The sequence below is a fragment of the Pantherophis guttatus genome, chromosome 4, assembly GCF_059756535.1.
Source record: "Pantherophis guttatus breed Tessera chromosome 4, ASM5975653v1, whole genome shotgun sequence".
NCBI lineage: Eukaryota > Metazoa > Chordata > Lepidosauria > Squamata > Colubridae > Pantherophis > Pantherophis guttatus.
In genome coordinates, this window is record NC_142066.1 from 124,275,887 (window position 1) to 124,295,304 (window position 19,418).

Here is a 19,418-nt window from a genome sequence, read left to right on the forward strand (position 1 = left end):
GAAAATTAGTTTTTGGGAGAGAGTAATTTCCTCTTTAGGCTACTGGCATATTCCTTCTCAATTGATATGTGTAGATGGATTTTAAGGAAACCATTTTTTATTAAAACAATATCTAACCATAATATTAATATAGTAAATTTTTATATCTAGGTTCTGTCTCAGCTGCTATTTGTCTTAAACTATGCCTACATTTTTTATTTACAGAGAAAGCAAATTTGATTAAGCATCCTCCTGTTGCTATTCTCCCTCTTGGAACTGGGAATGACTTAGCCAGATGTCTGAGATGGGGAGGAGGTAAATAAAAACAAACCTACTTAAAATATAAAGTGTTTTATTTTATCCATTTTCACATTTTGATCATTAATTTCTTTTTCTCCAAAAGCATCACATATGTAAAACTATATGATTGTAAAAAAAACGTAAACATTCTTTATGATCTAATATTTAACATAAGGCAATTCGGTAGAAATTCAGAGGATCAAAATGAAGGAATCCAAATTGTTATTAGCTGCTATAAGTGTCTGTCTCAGCTCCTGCATATTATAGTCATGCCAGCTAATTTATTTTGTGTAATTCTGCTGGAAGGTTTGTAAACTCCCAGAATACTTTGCATTATCTTACATAGCTATAGTTGGACTGACGAAACATGACTGACTTTGTGAATTGGGAGAAAAGCTGATTGTGTTCACTTCACAAGCAAAAATTCCACTTTTTGTTGTTGTTGTAAATCAGTAATAATTTTACACAGAACTAGAAAGACAGTGTATTACATCAGCAATCTTATTCAGTGGCCAGTTAACAATGTCACTTTACAGGTCCCCTTAGTAGATAACATATTAGAAGAATTTATATGTGGAGAAAATGTAAATCATATTAATTTGCTTTCATTTTTGACATATGTAATATTCATTCATTCATATATTTAGAACCTGAGTCCAATTTTCCACAAATTTATTGTTTTGGATATGTTATTTGCACAGTGTGAAGAAATCAAAAAGTTTTATGAGTTTCATTGAAGTATGATATAGTAAAGGGAAATCAAAATATAAACTATAGTATTATTTTCCTAAAGAAAATTGGTCAAATACCAAATTATTGCTATTTGATCTCAAATGTAATTTACTTATCAGTATTTGTAAATATCTTTCAAAGTAAATATCAAGATGTAAATACAGTTCTTTCCTTCTTCTCCATTCCTGCAGTAGATTTCAGACAATCAGTCTTATGGTGCTGTCTACCAGGATCCATGGAGGCAAAGAATAAATTTAAAAAGTGTTTCATTTAAAACAAGCCTCCTGTAACCTTGTCTCCATTCTTCAGAATATGAAGACCAGATTTATTTTTTTGTTCCAGTACTTGATTTGTGAGATTACGCAAAGAAGGAGAATGAAAACCTGTCCAAGATTTTATGTAAAGATAAGCCAAGGAAACAGGATGCTTTGATGTTGTAAGTTCTGCAACTTTAAGATGCCAGAGAAGTCTCAAAATTTTATTATAGTTATCTGCAGAAGATTCTACTTCATAATTTATTGCCATTTTAGTGAACCCTCATTGAAACATCTTATTGTGTATTCCTTTAGTTTTTCCTGTGCTTCTTCTAACTTTTAAGAGAACCCAACCTGTATACTTTTCTACTCTTAAAATAAATTAGTATGTACCTGATTAGTTCATGAACAAGAAACCATGAAAAACTTAGTAAATTATTCAGAGATTTCAAAATGATAAAACATAAACAATTTAGAATCAGATTACCTTCATCTTACAATTCTGTACATACTCTCAGAGCTACTATGCTTATTTTTTTCTGCTGGAAAAATGGGTTAGGATGGCTTACATCAAATTAGACCTGTCTATTGAACTGTGCCCTCACAGTTTTTGAGCTGCCATCTTGATTAACAATGAAACCCTTTTGGGACAGACAAAGATTTAAGATTTTTTTTCCATCACTTTCTTAAGAAATCAGTAGCACTGTTGTTCTTGTAAGGACATATATAACATATTTAGTTGTTCTTGATATACTCAGTATTATTATTCCTTTGTATGAGCCACGCCTTACAATTAGTTTTTAACAGCTTCAGAAAAAAATAAATCATAGTTTTTAAAGCAATTCCACTATATAATCAATTGTTTGTTCTTCTGGTTTCATGTACAGTAGTATCTTCTAGTTCCATGTCACCAGTTCTATGTTGTTACAGCAGCTCTTTGACACTTTCTACATCTCTTACTTTTGCCTGCTAAAGATAATGGTCTTTATGCATGTTTGGATCTTCTCATTGTAAATATTTTCAGCTGTCTTTCTAATTCTAACTTATCACATCTAAGTTTTTGTTCCAATTAATAAAATTATTTAGTTTTCTTAAAGTTAACCTTTATTTTCTAAACTCCCAATAATAAAAAAGCAAAATCAAGAAAAATAATGTTATTTTTACTAACTCTTAATTAATCAATCTTAATAACTTATGACTGGAAATTTGGGAAAATATGTCTTGAATATATTTTTCTTAATTTTTGAAAATAAAGTAAAATCACACTTTTTTATCTTTTTTATTTTCACAAATCTATCTCATATCTTATGAATTGTTTTCCTGTAAATAAAGGATATTTAGAAGAGGTATTATTTTTGTAAATGCTATATGTAGAAGCTTGTTAATAGAGCATAATTATTAGAATGATGACATTATTGTTGTACTAAGTGGAGTTCATTTAGGGGGCAGCACTAAATTCTGGCTGAGCTCAATTTTGTGCGAAATCTGTAATGTTTCATTTCTTACAATGCTTAATTTGAAGGCATTTTCTTGAATGTTTTTCTTTTTGAAATTAGTTTCTGTTGACTGCCCAAATCTTAGTAAACTAATAAAACATTAAACAAATTTGTATTATTTACTTAAATTAATTTTAATTTGCAGTTAGCTTTCTCCTTTCTGTATCATAGATCAGTGGCATATTAAATCTTTGAGTCTCCTCCTAGCAACAAAAATTCACATGTGAATTTTTGTAGTTATTTTTGTAACTACTCAGTTCAGGGATATGTTTGAATTTCAATGCACACATTTGCCTAAAATAGTTGATCTAATGATTGTACTCTATATAATTCAAATGAAAAATCCTAACGTTTCCAAAGGTTTTAAGAACATATCCTGCCATTCTTATATAAAGTGTGACTCATTTTATCTGGACATCTATAAAATATATTTGATTTAATAATTAATAATGTTCTATCTTCTGATTTACTCATTATAACTGAAAAGTATCACTTGTAATTAAGTTGCAAATATTTCACCTCCACGTGTTCAATAGAAGGATAGATTTCTCTAGGAGAACTTTGACATTTTTTTATCCAGAGATGACAAAAATCTGATTCATACAAAAGTACTTCTTTAATATGGATGTGATTTAACATTTTATACTAGAGTCAATTATATTTATCTGTGGTACACACTGTTTTACCACTAGGGTATACGAACAACAGAAACCAACATTCTTCATTGTATTCCTTAAGATCTTCTCTAGAACTTCTTTCTGCATTTCCTGATTGTCTGGAATCTTCTGCAGAGTAAAAGAAAGTGGAGTCACATAATAAAGGATGATAATTCAATTTTTTTCAGAACCCATGTTCTCTGATGCTATTACTGAAATCCCATAACTTCTTTTTTTATGGACTATCCATTCTGATTAGGGCTCCATCACTTTGCAAGCCCACTGTTAATCCTAGAAAAATTCTTTCACCATTCTTTGCCTCCTTCCCTATGGTAGCTGATGCCATAAGACTGATTTTTTTCTCTCTGAAACTTTTCATAGGAGTGGAGAGCAGAAGGAATAACAACAAATTTTTATGCTGGTAAGTAATTTTCCCTTCTCAGTGACACAGACTTTTTGCATGGATTATAAATTATTAAACAAATAACCTTTAGCATACACTGAATTTACTCCATTGCTGCTGAGTATGTTGCTTAGCAATTCTAATTTAGCATCTTATAATAAGAAACAATGTACTAAGTCTGTTTTTTCCCCTCCGCCGTTCAACCCATACACCATTGTGTACATACATAGAATTGAAATTATATTATTAAATACAATAAAAAAAATTGCTAACACAATAGACGTTGTCAGGATATGCCCAATAATGGTGTGATGGCTGCTCTATGTTTTCGTGGCATCATGTAACTGGAAGCCTGCTTAATGGTAAAGGATTGTTATTATAGTTGAAATAAAAATCTCTATAAAACAAAATGCTTCCTTGGTGAGGACTTAGAATATTTCTCTCTCATTGCTGAAGAAGTAATTGTTATTTAGCATTGGAAAAAATTCAAACGGAATGTCCTGCTTCTTCCTTATCTTCCTTTTTCTGTTATTTCCATCAAAAGTGCTATAAATACAAATACAAAGAGTGCTACAAAAAAATTGTTGCTGAACACACAAATAGTTTCCTGCAAATAGATTGTGTGTACAGAATAGGGGCCAGTAGAATGTGTAGGGAGAAGATCCAGCTGCTCTTCTCCAGGGTCTTTTTATTTATTTTTTAGGAACATAGTTTTCTATGGCAAAATAAAAAGTTATTTTAAAAGCTTATTTAGCTTCAGATGTAGTTATGATGGATTATGTCTATGAAAGGGGAAGTGGTTTGATGGATTACACTGAAGTGGCAGTTTCCCCAGAAGGTGGGAGCACATTATAAGGAAAAGGAACAAGACAAAAGACAACATAGCCCAGAACTGGATCAGAAATCAGTGAAGAAAGTTAGGATAGCCACTTCCTAGAATCTCTCAGGATATATCCATCAGGGTGAGAGTAATATAGGTTTTGTCTAACAAGATTCTCTTTCTTATCTGTAAGCAATACAGAAATTAACTTTGGATGGAGAGTTCTATGACTATGTTGTTCTTGGGCTGATTCTGACAGTGGTTTCTCTAGGGAATGGAAATAAGCATAGCAGCTGCATTTATATATGTAAGTATCTCTCTCTGTATGTGTATGTACATACATATTTTCCCCTCTCTTTGTGAGGGGGGAATATGCATGTATACACACACACACACACACACACACACACACACCTCCCTCTCATAATCCCCTTGGGTATGCAGAATTAATTATATTTATATATGTACACATAGACCAAAGCCAGTCTCTCTCACATTATATAGAAAGTGTCATTGATAGAAACTTTGTCTCTCCAGATTCTTATTATGATATTAAATAAGCTGTTAGAAAGACTATATAGATATAGAGATAGAATATATAGATAAACTGTTAGACAGATTAATATAGAAGATTTGAGTTTTTTAAAAGCAATAAACCTTTACGTTTCTTCTTCACTTCTTCGGTTTGCTCATCTTTCACACAAGTATCTATGTATCTTATTATATAGACAGAAGTACTCATTTCAATATACATAAACAAACACACTCACTCACATACATACCATTAAAATTATTGTGAGAAAGAAAGACTTTCTTTTAGAAGACTGTATGTAGGCTTCCTGCATTTCCACATCCAAAAGATAACTGCTTCCATTAACAAAAGGAATAGAAGAAAGACATTGTAAGAGGCATAAGCAAAAGGTGCCAGCTGATCTATCAAAAGGCATGAAAGATTAGGAGCACAGAACTAGCAAATCTTGAATACTAGCTGACTGGTAGGAGTGGCTGGTATTGTAACATCAAGAGCACTTAGAAAATAAATATATAACATTGCAGAAATAAAGCTATCTGTATCTTGTATAACAGAAATAAAATAATAAAGACATTAATAACTTAGGATAAACAGAAATAATATACATTTTAGATATAGATATAGATATAGATATAGATATAGATGATATAGATATAGATATAGATGATATAGATATAGATATATAGATCTTCTGTATCCCAGTGTTGGCAAACCTTTTTGGCACTGAGTGCTGAAACGGGGCCGTGCACTGGAAACCGAAAGAGAAAATGATCTTCCGGTTTCTGGCACAAGCATGCGCACTGGGCACCTGGTCTTCCAGTTTCTGGCACGCATGAAAACCAGCTGCCCAGTGTGCATGCGTGTGCCGGAAACTGGAAGATCATCTTCCCAGTGAGTGCATGTGCACCGGGCGGCTGCTTTTCCAGTTTCTGGCACTCCTTCATGTGTGAAGACCAGATGGCAGGCGTGCTGGAACTTGGAAGAGCAACGGGTGATGGCTTGCGTGCTCAGAGAGATGGCTCTGCATGCCACTTCCGGCACGCATGTCATAGGTTCGCCATCATGGCTCTATCCTATATGAATATAATAACAAGATTGTTCCCAAAGACTGGGACTGTCCCCAAAGACTGGGAAAGCTGGCTATCTGGCATGTTCAAAAATCATATACTGATAAAGTCCACAGACACATAAATATTGGTCAGTTTGCAAACTGGAAGGAGTATCATGTGCCAACACAACACATTCCAGTGATGAAAAGCTGACTGAAAAGTTGTACATTGGACTACATTCAAATAGTTTAGATTTATGAAAATATTTATTGATGCATAAATATATTTTTAAAAGAATATAATGAAATAGTATCATTATGTTAATCCAGCTATAATATTCCATTGATTGGGCGTTTCTTTTTATATTGAGTATGAATGTTCTGATAGGTAGGACTTTATGAGCAATGACTAAGTAATCCAAGGCATGTTATTGATATACAGAAATCCATTGAATCAAAGTCCCTAAAGTTTTTTTCCCCCTCTGAAACCTTATCTTAAAATAATAGTTGAGTATTCCTTAACATAATGAACTTTGCTTTGATATCACTTGCTTCAGCACTGCTACCACTTCTTCACCCACTTACTGCTACTATGCATTGGACAATTAAGACAGCAGACAATTATTTTGCAATTATTCAGCAATAAATAGGGAGCCAAATGATTATTAATAAAATTTGTGGTGGGCTATTTGCTAGTTGTGGTGGGCTAGTTGTGGTAGGGAATCAGTACAATGTCTGATTCCCAACTCAGCTATCTAATTAGGGAGAAGATGCTAAATCCATACTTTTAGTTCCAGTGTCTGTGCCCTCACTGCTGAAATGGTGGCAAGTCATTAAGCAGAACCCATGGGTACAGATAGGTGTTAATGGCCTGGCTTAGGTTAAATGCATCTTTCATGTATTAATGGTGAGAAGGTGATCAGGTTCCTAAATCTGCCATTTCAAATCACTGTGCTTTATTTCTTTTTCAAAAGGATATGAAGGGGAGAATCTTCTCCAGATTTTAAAAGATATTGAGAACGGTACCGAAATCTTGCTGGACAGGTGGAAATTTGAAGTCATACCTAATGATAAAGATGAAAAAGGAGATCCTGTGCCTTACAGCATCATTAATAATTACTTTTCAATTGGAGTGGTAAGATTTATTTATATTACCATATAATTTTGTTTTTTTCCATTCAAGATAACTATTTTGAGTTGATGTTCAGAATGAGGGATGGCTGAATGGAAATAATTTGTTTTTTCTTAGCAAAAGGAATACGTAGATGACACAATTTGCATAAATGTATTTACATAGTCAAAGTAAAATTATTTTCTCAAGCTCTTCCACCTGTTCTTGCATGGGCAATATAATCACACTGTTTGTAATGGTTTGTATGAAGAGCTGTAGCACTAAATTAGTGGTGCCTATACAAATATCAAGGATGAATCATTCATTAACACCTCTTAACTGTCATGTTAGTAAATATTCAGATTTTTAGAGGAATGCTGTTGAAGTACATTTGTTAAATATATCCTTTAATGGACAGGTAATTCATGACATATATTAGTCTGCCTATTCCTTTCCTATACCAGTTGTTGACTCTCCTGGTGACATAGAAAAAGAAATGTATATATGTGTGCATGCATGTATGATAAGCACATGCTTTATATGCAAAATATTACAGCTCCAATTCCAATAACCTCTGGGTAGGACTGGAAAAGACTCCTGTATGAAACTTTGGAACATTGCTGTCAAAGAATTTGAGATGAAACCAAGAATGGTCTTGGTATAAAATCATGGACAATGTCAGATGTTTTTTCTAATGCAATGCTGTATTTAGGGTTAGGAGTATGAAGCAGGCCAAATCTTTTTTGAGATATAAATAATTTATTACAAATTATTTGCCAGGGTGTACTAAAGTGCTAATGACAGTCATTTAGAAATTTCTAGTACCTGTTGAATTACAGTCCAGGGAGAAGATTCAACTAGTATTTGAACTGTATATTTTGTTGGTTTGTTTGTATCATGTCTTTATTATTACAAATCTACAATTTTCTACAGTTTGCCTTCCTGTATTCACTAATCAGAGATATTTATCTAAGGCAGGGGTCTCAAACTCATGTTGTCATGGCTGCGTTACGTGACGTATTGGGACTTTCCCTCCCTTTGCTAAACCCAGGAATGGGCGTGGCCAGCGCATGACGCATCTAGCCTGTGGGCCAGCAGTTTGACAGCCTTGATCTAAGATATTCATCCTCTGAATAGAAAAGCACAATTTTCTTCTTTTTATCACTTCTTTCATGATAGAAGAAGCAATTTCTTATCCCTTGGCATGAAAGAAATTCCAAATCTTCTGCATCATCTATCTCTCCCTCCCTTCCCCCCTCTCTCTTTCTTTCTCTCCCCATCCATCCATCCATCCATCCCATATCTGTCACAAACTAGACAATACTAGCATGAAATAAATATAAATAAATAAAAATAACAATGCAACTAATGGAACAAGAAAAATCAGAAAGATCAATAAATGTTCTCTAGGACAATTTAGAAACTTCTTAGAATTTGCTGAGGTTCATGTAGAAAAAGACCCTCATTTGTATTACTACTGCTGATGAACAGAAATCAGCTTGTGTTCACTGTCAGGTTTATACTGCAATGTAGCAGTAAAGTATGTTTGACAAAGGTAAGTGTAGTTTTAGAACATTTAATATATTGCCACATAAATGTATAATCTGATACAAATTTTAATTGTTATGATTTAATACTGTTCAGTTCTACTTAGTCACTAAGCTTCTCTCTTGATAGTATGCTAAAAACTTTCCAATCCTCATAACTATAAATTTTGGGTTAGTTACAAGCTTTCTCTCTTCACTGCAGTTATTTTAAACTTCTGTCAATATGTTTAATTCCTTATATTTAATATATTCTTGCAGAATAAAATAAGAATATGAATTACTAGAAACCTGGACATCGTATTAATTTTGTACTAGATAAATATTTTCTTTTGACATTCTTGTACAATACAAGTGATACATACATGTTATAAGAATAAAATGACAGTATAGGCTTTTAACTGATGGTAGCTTTTACATGACAGTAAATCAAAATGATATCCAGGAGAAACATTAAAAACAAGAGGAGTAAGATGAATTGTTTTATTGTACTAGCTACTTTTCTAAATTATATTCAAAATATTTATATTTTGTTTAACTATAAGAAGAAGTTCAAAACTGTTGTTCTTGATGTTATTTTTACTCTGCCTTTTTGTAAAATATATATTTTACAAATAGCAAATATATTTAACATTCGTGCCTCCTATTTTTCCCAATAATCCTGTGGGGTGGGTGAGCTGAAAACATATAAAGATAGTTCTTGACTTACTATCATAATTGATTGTTGGTCATCATGTTACTGTGCCTGATTTCATGACTATTTTTCTGGTGTCAATTAAGTGAATCACTGCGGTTGTTAAGTGAACACAACTGTTAAGTAAACATTGGTCTGTAAGCAAATGCATTGTCTGCAATGGTCCTTTTTTGTCAGAAACAAATAGTAAATCGTGGTCATGTTACCATGTGGCAATATAAATAGCTGTAAATGCAGGCTGGTTGCAGAGTGCCCCAAATGAAATTATGTGACCACTGGAAGGCAGGGCAGCTGGCTGTGGAACTTTCAAATCTCAAATTTCAAATTGTAAGAAGCCCAAGGGAGTTCTGGTGTAATTTGAAACATTTCCTAAGGAAGGGTTATAAATTGAGGATTACTTGTGATATGAAAATATAATAGGGTTTGGTGGTTTTTTGTTTTTTTTTGTATTCTTTGATTGGGGTGCATATAGGTATGATCATTATTCAATAATCATATCCATATCTGTACAGCTGGAATTGAGTATCAGGAGATTGTTATATGTTCATGAGTTATATAATGTTTCATTACAGTTATATTGTTATACTCTATTATCATTTTATTTTTGTACACACATTTTTATTTTGTATATTGCAGTCGTATTATTATGTGATGTACCATTCTGTGTAGCTTAATTAGAATGTTAAAATATGAGTTTATATTTCAGTTATTATATCTCACAAAAATGATAAGTGTAATAGTTATGCTAACTTATCTTAACATATTTGATAGAAAAGGGCCAATCGGTTTCTCTAAATCAAAAGCACAAAAGCAGTAATTTTCCTGAAGTTGAGTACCCTCACAATTTTAATTCATTTCATATTTTGAGAATGATGGTGTTGAGGGGCAAAATTTGGTATATTATAATATGGAAAGGCTTAACTCACCCATTGTTCCTATTGGAATCATAACTTGGCTTTTCCTTGATTTCATGAATGGGTGTTTTTACCATCATAACCTTTGGAATTGGTAGTGATTGCAAAAGTTGTTTCCTGCCCCTGCTTTCTCTCAAAGTATGCTGCTGCTGGGTAGTAGCACAGAACTGAGGATATGTGCAGTTTTTATCTCTTTGAAAACCTCTATGTTCACTTCAGCCTGCCTAGGTTGTTGAAACTGTGTAGTTTTATAGTGGAGTCCTGGATGCTTAGGTTTCAGGAGCCTTTCCTGGTAGGAACAATGAGAACAGTTGAAGCATCCTCCCCCTTTGAACAAGGGTTAGGAAGATGGGTAGGTAGTAACTTCCATGTTTGCCCCTTTCCCCCTTCATTGGGACTTGAACATGGATTGGCTGCAGTTCAGCTGCAAAATTCCAAGCTATCAGCAACAAGATTTGAATATTAATACTATCCTAATTCAGTGCTTCCCAAACCTGGGTAAATTACTCCAAATTGGTAAAAGTGTTTTTTTTTTTTTTTGTTGGGTAGCAAGACACAAACCATTATCCAATCACAAGAGGTATATTTAAATTTAAAGTGCTTTACCTTGGGTTAAAAAGACTTTCTGATAAACAGTTTTAGATTAAAGAAAAAGTTTGGGAAGGTCTGCCTAAATCAGTGACTTGAGGTAAAACTGGCATGGAAACAAAGAGTTATAAAAAAAACCAGATACAGATTGTCCTTGTTTAGTGACTATCTGATTTCATGACTGTTCTCAGTTACAATAGGGATGAAAAAAAAATAACTATGCGACCAATTTTTGCATTTATGACCTTTGTACATCTATAAAGTAAGATTATAAGCACAGTCGAACTTTCACTTAGGAACTGCTTCACTTAGTGACTGACTTGCCAGTTCCAATTGTGGTTGCTAAATGAGAACTTCAAGTTTCTTGAAATTGAATGCATGGCTTTTCTTTCATGAAGTTTAGAGATTCTTCTTGGAATGAAAGAGAGGGATAGAAGAGAAAATTTACTTCATTTTCCCACTGAGAGCTAGAAAGTTAAATTCCTTGTTTTTTTTCATCCATGAACTTGGTTTGATCTGGACATCCTTTTGAACAAACAGAGAATATGAGCTATTTGTAATTCCTGAAAGCTGCTTCATTAGAAGGAATTTACAAATATTAACCTCCAATCTTATGGGGGGAGGGTTGTGTTACTTTATTATTTTCCAGGACATTTGGCAAAGATTACAACATTTACATTTATGTGAATTAACTTGTCATGGGTTTTGCTCTAGGAAGTCTGGTCTACTTATGTTTGCTATGTTTATGAATGTCAGCACCTCATTTAGACTAATGAAACAAAGTAGGATCTCCAGGGCAAGCTTATAATATTCTTATTTTGCTATGGTAACCTGGTAAACATAGCTGTTCAAAATCATCATTGCCAAGGGAACGGATAACTGCTATTTGGCCATTTAATCCTGCAAACTCATTGCTTTATATAGCATTCATTTGTAAGAATGAGATTCCCCCCCTCCTCCTTGATAGTTTAAAACTGCTCTGGATCAAAGGCTCACTTCAAAACTGCAAATGGTTAATGAATGTACCTCACCATTTCCATCTTTTTGAAATGCTTCTGTACTTCATAAAGACTTTCCCCATAGCGCATGGTTGTGATATACTGTATTGCCTTGTATAATAAAACATGGACAATTGGACAAATGACATGAAATAAATGCTCAACAAAAAGTATATCTGTGTATTGTATACCCAATAGCAGAACATAGGGGAACTGAAATGGACAAGTGTGAATGATAGATATTGCTGTAGAACCGATGCCCCCAAATATTTCATTTGTTTTCTGGGTGAAAATGTGATCGAAGAGAGATGTTCTTTATCTTATGAGTTTAAGTTTTGTACAGACCATAAGGTCAAATGCACATTTCATTAAAATAATATTATAGAGTAGCTTAGAGTCATTATATATATTCATAACCAAAAGGAAAAATAAATACTGAAAAACAAGAAAGAACTAGAGATTCAGAAATATATAGTGTAGTTAGATAAATGAAACTGTCAGCTATGTGTTCTGTAATTAACTTATCTACATATGTAATACTCAATAGTTATAATATTATTTTCTGTGTAAGAGATTTGTAATTTACTAATTAATGATCAGCAATTTGTCATAGTATTCATAAATCCTACCCTAATAAAATCCTGCTGTAATAATGCTGTATATTAATAATATTCTCTAAACTGTGAAACATCATTTATTTAAATAAAGGGCAAAAGGTGAGTTAAGGATGCCCTTTTGTATATCTTATTTATTTATTTATTTATTTATTTATTTATTTATTTATTTATTTATTTATTTATTTATTTATTTATTTATTACATGTATTTATATGCTGCCATTCTCCTGAAGAACTCAGGGCGGTGAACACAAGTTAAGAAACAAGTACAATAAAATCATAATTTAATTCAAATAATTAATTAGTAGTAAATAATAAAGCCCGGAATCAGTCTCAGCCTATTTGTTTGAAAAGCCAAGTCTTCAAATCCCGACGGAAGGAGCGGAGATCAGGAGTCGTCCGGAGCTCAGTAGGTAATTCATTCCAGAGGGTGGGAGCACCTACAGAGAACGCCCTACCCCTGGGCACAGCAAGGTGACATTGGCTCGCCGTCGGAACCCTGAGGAGAGCGGCCTTATGTGAGCGAACAGGATGGTGAGAGGCAGGCAGGAGAAGGTCATGCAAATATCCCGGACCTAACTCATGAAGGGTCTTATAGGTGAGGATGAGCACCTTGAAGCAGACCCGGAGAACCACTGGTAACCAGTGCAGTTCACCCAGGAGGGGTGTTATATGGGAGTTACGAGGGGCTCCCATAACAACCCGTGCAGCTGCATTCTGGATCAGCTGGAGTCTCCGGGTGCATCTCAGGGCAGGCCCATGTAGAGGGAATTGCAGTAATCCAAGCGGGAAGTAACCAGGGCATGAGTGACTGTGCGAAGGTCATCTCGGTCCAGGAAAGGGCGCAACTTGCGCACCAGGCGAACCTGTGCGAAGGCCGCCCTGTCACAGCTGTTAGATGGTCTTCTAGGGATAGCTGAGCATCCAGGAGGACACCCAAGTTGCGAGCCCTATCAACGGGTGCAAGTTTTTCCCCATCTATCAAAAGTGATGTAGCCTCTGAAACCCAAGATGCCAGCATCCACAGCCACTCAGTCTTAGACGGATTGAGTTTGAGTCTGTTTTTGCCCATCCAGGCCCGTACCTCCTCCAGGCAATGGGACATCACGGAAAGGGCATCTTTGGGGTGGTCTGGGGTGGAGATGAATAATTGGGTATCATCAGCATATTGATGATATCTCACCCCAAAGCCACGAATGATCTCATCCAGTGGCTTCATATAGATGTTAAAGAGCAGGGGGGAGAGAACCGACCCCTGAGGCACCCCACAATTAAGGGGCCTCGGGATGGATCTCTGCCCTCCCGCCCATACAAACTGAAAGTGACCCGAGAGGTAGGAGGAAAACCACTGTAAGACAGTGCCTGCCACCCCTAACCCCACAAGTCGCTGCAGTAGGATACCATGGTCAATGGTATCAAAAGCCGCTGAGAGGTCAAGTAGGACCAGGATGGAGGAACAACCCCCATCCCGAGCCCACCAGAGATCATTCACCAGAGCGACCAATGCCGTTTCCGTGCTGTGACCGTGTCGGAAGCCTGATTGGTACAGGTCAAGGTATTCCGTTTCCTCCAGGAATTGTGGGAGCTGTTGAGCCACTACAGTCTCAACAACCTTCGCGATGAAGCAAAGGTTGGAGATGAGTCGATAGTTATTAAGTGAGTCTGGATCCAGGGAAGGCTTCTTGAGGAGAGGTCAAACCACCGCCTCCTTAAGAGAGGCAGGGAAGTTCCCCTCTCTCAACGAAGCATTGACAATTGCCTGGATCCAGTCTCTAGTCACCTCTCTGGCAGCCGAAACCAACCAGGAGGGACAAGGGTCCAATAAGCAAGTGGAGGAACTAAGTTTGCCCACAATCCTGTCCACTTCCTTGACAGAAACCGGGTCAAACCCAATCCAGATATTATTCTCAAGACCCACCCTAGTCTCCCGATTGGATTCTGCCCAGTCAGAGTCCAATCCAATCCGGATCTGAGCAATTTTATCATGCAGAAACTGTACAAAATCCTCAGCATTGCCCTGCAAAAGGTCTTCCCTTGCTCCCTGATTAAGGAGGGAGTGGGTCACACGAAACAGGGCTGCTGGGCGGTTTTTTGCAGATGCAATGAGGGAGGCAAAGTAGTGATGTTTCGCCGCTTCCATCGCCACTAGATAAGACCTAATATGGGTTCTTAACTGTGTTTGGTCAGATTCAGATCGGGAGGACCTCCAACTCTCCTCTAAGTGTCTTTTCTGACGTTTCATTTCCCAGAGCTCCATGGAAAACCAAGGACCAATCTGGGATCTGCGTCGGGTTAGAGACCACAAAGGTGCGATTCTGTCCAAGGTGTCGGTAGCCACCCGTTCCCAGGATGCCACCAGAGCCTCAGCTGAATCGCAGGATTGAGAGGTGGGGAATGTCCCAAGCTCCTTCAAGAACCTTTCTGGGTCCATCAGGCGCCTAGGGCAGAACCATTTTATGGGTCCCATCTCCCAGCAGCAGGGGTTGGCAGATTGAAAGTCTAGTCTAAGGAGGGAATGATCAGTCCATGACAGGGGAGTGATGGAAAGTTCCCCCTTACCATGACCATTTATCCACTGCCCAGAGAGAAAAACCAGGTCGAGTGTGTGTCCTCTCCTATGAGTTGGGCCCTGAATAACCTGAGTCAGGTCCATGGCTGCCATGGAGGCCATGAACTCCCGGACTGTCTCAAATGACTCACCAATCGAAGGCAGATTAAAATCTCCCACAACTAAAAGGCTGGGGAGTTCAAGTGCCACCTCAGACAAGACATCGAGCAGTGCGGACAGGGCTGTGGCATCATAGCTGGGAGATAGGTATGTGACCAACAAGCCCGACTGAACTCCAGGGTCCCACTTCAATAGAAGAGACTCACACCCACCTATCTGAGGGACAGTGACCTCCCTAGGACTCAGACTTTCTCTAACAAATACTGCCACCCCCCCGCCCCTTCCCTGGTGTTGCGGCTGGTGCAGAACACGAAAGCCTGAGGGGCATAAATCAGAGAGAGAGATTCCCCCCTCTTGCCCCAACAAGGTCTCCGTGATACAGGCCAGGTCCGCACCCTCCTCATCAATAAGATCTCGTATGAGGAGAGCCTTATTCATCATGGACCTGGCATTCACATATATCAGACGGAAACCAGGGTCCCTCGCTCTCATATTCCCAGGAAAGCAGGGTGAGCAGGAGGTATGGGATATTTAACTATATTATATATATATATGGAATATATATATATATATATATATATATATATATATATATATATACACATATACACATACACACACACACACACACACACACACACACACACACACACACACATATATATATATATATATATATGCATATTCTTGTTGCTCTCTGGGAGACTCAGATAGCTATTTCTGCCTTTTAAGGCGTTGTCAGTGAGCCACACCCACTTCTCAGATATTCCCCCTGTAAAGGTACAATGTGTCTTTTTCTTTTTCGTAGGCTTTTATGTGCATATTCTTTCTAGCCAGGTTTTACCTACGTAAACTTAGTTGTTCTACAGCCCTAGGTTCTGTGAAATCTCATTCACAAGTTTCTGGGCCTTTTTTCTGCTGACAAACTGCAACTCAGAGACCAACACAGAGTTGCAGTTTGTCAGCAGAAAAAAGGCCCAGAAACTTGTGAATGAGATTTCACAGAACCTAGGGCTGTAGAACAACTAAGTTTACGTAGGTAAAACCTGGCTAGAAAGAATATGCATATATATATATATATATATATATATATATATATATATATATATATATATATATATATATATGTCTTCTCAGGTTTTCGCGGGTGTTTGTATGTAGGTCTCTGGTTATTTGGGTCTTCTCCCACGTAAAATTGGAAGTGTCTTGGTGACGTTTCAACGAAGTCTCATTCGTCATCTTCAGGCTGGTGTTCTCGGCTTCGTGGAAGCACGAAGCTGAGAACACCAGCCTGAAGATGATGAATGAGACTTCGTCGAAACATTGCCAAGACACTTCCAATTTTACGTGGGAGAAGACCCGAATAACCAAAGACCTACATATATATATATAAAACTATAGTTTACATATGGCACAAATTTTAATAGGTGCTCCCCAATGAGTTTGGGACAATCTCTTCTATAATTGGATGGTAATATAAAGTAAGGTGAGATATTATTATGCTTGTACTTTTTATAATGCCAGATGCTCTACAGCTATTTTAATACTATAATAGGAATTAAATACAAATAATTACATTTTTAATCACTAAACACATTTGCTTGATACAAATTTTTTTTAGAGATTCTTAGTACATTTTCATGTGTTGAGAAACTATTGTGGGTAATATGTAATATATGTTTCACATGAACACGGTATTTATGTCATAATTACTAATGCTGTCATTGAATATGTTATACAAATCTAATATAAAAATAAATTATTATGGAGATAGTTCCAGTTGCATATGTAGATTCAATGATAATTATATATTTTTTGCTTTCATGCATTTAAGCATAAAAAGGTTATCTAGTTGAAATGAGTATTTGAAAGTTTAGCTCAAGGCTGTCAAACGTGCGGCCTGTAGGCCGGACGCGTCGCTCGCTGGCCACACCCATGCCCAGTTTAGAGAAGGGGGGGAAAGTTGAGATAAGTCACGTGACATCACCATGATGATGCGAGTTTGACATTCCTGATTTAGGTTGAGGCAAATTTTTTACATGACTTATTTTAAAAGAGTATATCTGTAGCTCATCCAAAAAGAAGGGATTATATTTTGGCCTATACTTTAGCAGTTTGAATAGCAAAGCAAGTACAATTATATTCAGTATACTGATTCTTATTTAATTTGTTATTACTTATTTCAAACTGGTTTCAAATTATTAAAAAAGAAACAAGAAAAAATAAGCTGATGCAATTATCTACATAGTTACAGAGGTTATTCTCATTTACAGCTCATCCCTTAGAACTTGCATTTTTCATTTTATTATATATATTTGAAGGATGGACACTTTTTTCTTTTAGAAAACAGAAGTAAATTTGACACTGAGGTATAATGAAAAGAAATCATTTTCTGAAATGAAGATGTGATCATGTTTAAGTTTATTAGGTTAATACAATACAATAATAAGTACAAGCTTAGTCAATGTTTTCCCCATTTAATGTGGGTTACTGACATTTTGATATGAAGCACCAGACCTTTAATGAGGTTTCAGTCAAGAGTGATACTTAGATAATGATACATGAATTCATAAAAACTATAAAATAAAAATTCTATAGTCCATTTTAACTTTTACCTTATGAGAATCAATACTCGCCACAAGATTAACAAGATCTTGATTGACTACTAATACTCTCACATTTTAGTGCCTAATTATGTCTAGTTAATTGTATGAGATAAAGTTTGAAGCTGAATTTAACAATGTAAATTAATCTATCATCCAGACAAATTCCTTGGGAAAAGATTTACCACATCAAGTATTAATAACTGCTGCCAGCATTAAATGTATGGCTTTCTGTAATGTAGTTATATTTACTAAGTATTAAATTTTGACAAACTGTTATCAGAACCTCTGAAGGCAAAATCCTAACCTTGGGTTAGTGGAAAATTAGTGTAATAAAATGAAGAGCTATCTTTCCAACCTCTTGCTTGGTATTTTCGGTGGAGTGTAACATTTGATTAGGGAAAAAAACTACATGATTGGTCTTGACCATCTGCTGGCAGTTTACATAACAGTATCTGGGGTTACACATGGTGAAATAATAAACTAGCTTGTTTATCACAGATACATATCCTGTTCATAAAGCCTTATATTACAAATTTAGCTTTATATGTTTGTGGAAGTTTTATTGGCAGGGAGTTAGAGGGAACTGATACTTAAAAGTACATACTCTTAAAGCTTAAATGTGTGTAAAATAAACTATGATAAGTCAATAAACTGTGAAAGTCATAAAGCAGGGTTAATAAAAACACAACAAACTGGCAACCAGTTAACTAATTAATCTCTGTAATGAATGAGATTCAACCCTAAATTATCATATTGAGTAGATGTAGGATCTAGTCCCCCTGAGAATATTCTTAAATGTTTCTTTTATTATATTATAACATTTTATATTATAGCATATATTCTCCATTTTTTTGAGAACATAGAGCCATTGATCGAGCATAGTATAATTCTTATAAGCAATCTTCCCTCTATTTTAAACTGTTTTTTAAAATGAAGCTTCAGAATTTAACGTTAATTAGGTATATATTTTTCTTAAATTACACTGGAACCCAAGACCATTCTGTGTTTATGTACACTCTATTTTAACTGGTGCCTAATGTTATACTGACTTAAATTAACACAAAATTATATGTGGATATTTGTTATAACATAAATCCTTATATATGCATCCAAGTAAACCTCTTATACTTCCCCCACGTTTCATATATATAATTTTCATATTGCGTTTAGCTCATGAACATTCCTATTGCAAGTTGGTAGAAGTTATATGTCATTGAGTATGGTTCCGTTCTAAGTATAAGGAATGAAGTGTGATGCCAGGAACAGTTTTCAAGATAGACGGAACCATTGTGTCAGTTAAGAGCAGGATAGATAGAGCAGGATAAATAGATTTCTATTGACTAAAACATGGGAATTAAAAAAAAAACAAAAACCCAACCATAGAATTTAAAAATGGGACACACACACACATAGACTTAGACTAACTTTATTGTCACTTTGAATATACATTTATCGGCAT

General features: G+C 35.5%; 1 protein-coding gene across 3 annotated transcripts in view; it reads left to right on the forward strand.

The window, feature by feature from the left end:
* Positions 1-19,418, forward strand: part of DGKB (diacylglycerol kinase beta) — a 296,607-nt gene that overhangs the window by 103,440 nt on the left and 173,749 nt on the right. For all 3 annotated transcript variants that reach the window (XM_060685674.2, XM_034402586.3, XM_034402587.3), the window contains 2 exons: positions 205-294; positions 7,195-7,355. In XM_060685674.2, the coding sequence (XP_060541657.1) occupies positions 205-294; positions 7,195-7,355 (251 nt within the window). The remainder of the gene's footprint in view (positions 1-204; positions 295-7,194; positions 7,356-19,418) is intronic.